The sequence below is a fragment of the Falco cherrug genome (assembly GCF_023634085.1).
Source record: "Falco cherrug isolate bFalChe1 chromosome W unlocalized genomic scaffold, bFalChe1.pri SUPER_W_unloc_1, whole genome shotgun sequence".
Taxonomy (NCBI): Eukaryota; Metazoa; Chordata; class Aves; order Falconiformes; family Falconidae; genus Falco; species Falco cherrug.
The window spans coordinates 12,938,362-12,941,095 of NW_026599288.1; the positions used below are offsets into that span (position 1 = coordinate 12,938,362).

General features: G+C 42.2%; 1 protein-coding gene across 1 annotated transcript; it reads left to right on the forward strand.

Moving 5' to 3' along the window:
• Positions 1-2,118: 2,118 nt before the first annotated feature.
• On the forward strand, positions 2,119-2,469 carry LOC129734930 (transmembrane protein 272-like). The gene is given in 1 exon segment (XM_055700354.1): positions 2,119-2,469. A coding segment is annotated over 1 exon segment (327 nt). The 5' UTR covers positions 2,119-2,142.
• The last annotated feature ends 265 nt before the right edge of the window (positions 2,470-2,734 follow it).

Sequence of the window (2,734 nt, forward strand, 5' to 3'; positions counted from 1 at the left end):
TATCCATAAGAATTAAATGCACTTTTCATGAACTGGTAAGATGTAGCTGAGATGCATAAATCACCTGGGAGGTTCCTCTGACTTCCTCAAAACCAGTGCTCACCATTCCCACTGCTAGGCTTGGTGAAGCTTGAGTACAGACAGCTGCCTATGTGTTAAGCCCACCCTAGCGAGCTGCACAGAGCTTCAGTCCAGCCACAGGTCCCTATGTGGAAAACTCAGACCCACTGGCCAGATATGTTTATCTCTCCTGTGTGTCATGAGCCTGCCTAAAATAAACGTTCACCTGAAAAGAAGATGCCCTGCTCATTTGAACAAGCCTACCAGTCTGAGTGCTCAGCTGGATGTGAGACATCCAGTGGAAACACCATTTTTTTTGGCCTATGTTGGTGCTGGGACTTTAATCTGTTTCTCACAAACTGGTACCAACACCTGGGCTAGAAAAATAGCTGGTTTTCTGAACAAGTATGTAATTGTTTACATATAATTGAATAGTTTTACAGGGAAGAACAAGAGAATCCTCTTCCCGAGATGTCCTGGATCCTCTTGCTAAGCCTTGCCTGTAGAAAATTTGGCACCCAGACTAATATCTGAACTAAGCCAAACATATACCCAAATGGCTTTTCCTTAGCTGGTGTTCTCACCATTAATCACTGACAAATGGAGAAGGAAGAGTGTAAAACAAGGGGTGCTATTCTACCTCATTTCAAAGAGAAGAATGAGCACAATATAACTTGGAGAGAACACAGCTGAGAACCCCTGCTTGGACAGTATGTCACTCCCCATAGCCACTCAAAAATCCACATTTTTTACCTCTCCATCTGAATTTTATTCCTGGTTGGCCAGGGCAGTTTCTTGCTCAGTTGGTTTCTGAGAGTCCCTTTCCTAAAGACACAGCTCACTGCAGGAAGGCTTACACAGGAACCTAAAAATGGGAATTGTGATAACAATAGCTAGTGTCTTGAGGACTGGGCCAAGTGTTTCAGGTGTAGCAAGAACACAGGTTTCACAATGTTTGGCTCAAATCCTTGTTGGACCCTTTATATATCTCACCTATAAATCTACCAAAATTAAGAAACTCATTTAGGGACAGAAATTTGAAAGCTTCTACACACCTACATACAACCTACTTACCTACCTGTAGAGGAATGAAGCTGGGTTAATTATCATTGATAATATCCAGCTGTGGGCTGGCTTCAGGGGTAGTGGGTTGGCTGATGTAGATAAGGTGCAGCTGTGGCTGGTTCTGTTAAGGAGTTGGGCAGCCAAGGAAAGGAGAGCAGCTGAGGAAGAAACAGAGAGAAGAGCAGGTTCTGGATGAGGGTAGACTAGGAGAAGGCAACAGAGGGACTGGCATGAAGAGTATGTTGGTATGAGAAGGTAAAAGACCTTGTTGCAGTTTGATAGTTTGGAGAGTGCTGTGATACCTACCTACCTACATATTTTGTATTGCCCAAAATAAACTAGAAAACTTCTAAGCGTTGCTGATGAATCCTACTGCATTTCCCTGTAGACCAGACCTTCCCAACCTCACAGTGTCATGGTATTCCACCTATTTCTCTGCTTGTTCTGACTGAAGGCAGGAACGGAGCAATCTGAAAAAATTACATTTAATTGAAGAAAACTTGACAGAATCATTCTGAGTAGCTGAAGCAATTTATTTGGGGTTTAGGTCAAAGTCTAAATACTTCATAGTTTTATTTAAGCTGATTCACCTACATAGCCATGGAAAACAGGAGAGATAAATCCACCTGCTACACAGCAGGAACCACTCTACTTAAGTCATGTAGCAGTTCCTTTAATCTGTTCTTAAGTCTTCAGCGTGGGAGCTGCTGTTGTCTCCCTACACAATTTGTTCTCATGCCTTTCCATTCTTACCATTGGCAAGTTTTTTTTTTTTCCCCAATGTCTGGCCTAAATCTCACTGGTGTAGGGGAAAACTGCATTATTTTCCAGCAGGATCTGCCTCATTTGTGGGTCCTCAGCTTTCTCTCATGTGATTATTTTTTTTCCCACACCCATTTTAATTCGGCCCAAAGGCTGGCCATGGCCAGGTTTTCAGACTTTCCGCAGCCCATTACTTACTGCCTTTTTCTCCTCCAATGCCTCCAGGTGACTCTCCTGCTGTATGACTCAACCGGGATGAGGCAGTTGCTTTCCAAGTCTGTTGTGATTGATGATGATGACTAATATCCCTGGAGGCAGAATGCTCACAAGTACTACATCCATCTAACTCTCAGCCTTTTCCTCTTTCTCTGGTTCATTCTTGGGAACTACTGGTTTTTTTCTGTGTACCTGCCAAATTTCATCCCACCTTTCCATCAGCCTCAGGATTACTGTGACAAAACCCTGTACATTTTTGCCTTTGGTGTTCTCATTATTAGCCATACTGTTCTCTTTCTCCTCATCTTTTGTAGCTGCTGCATATATTGTTTTTCCAGGCAAAGATACTCTTTCAAGGAAGACTAAATGTCACATAAATAAAACCCCAGATGTTTGGGAAAGCATGTACAACAAAGAACAGGCAATAATTCATCCTTGTGTACATCTTTGTTGTACTATATATGTATGATAGTCAACTGCAAGAGAAAATTGTAAAATACAGTGCCATCTGGAAATTGCTAAGCTGAAATACAGCAAAGTCAATGTAAAATTGCTGCTATGGGTGCCAGGGTGCACTCTTGCTAACTTGTACATCCCCTTTTTTAACTCTTGGATATTCTATCTGAAGTAA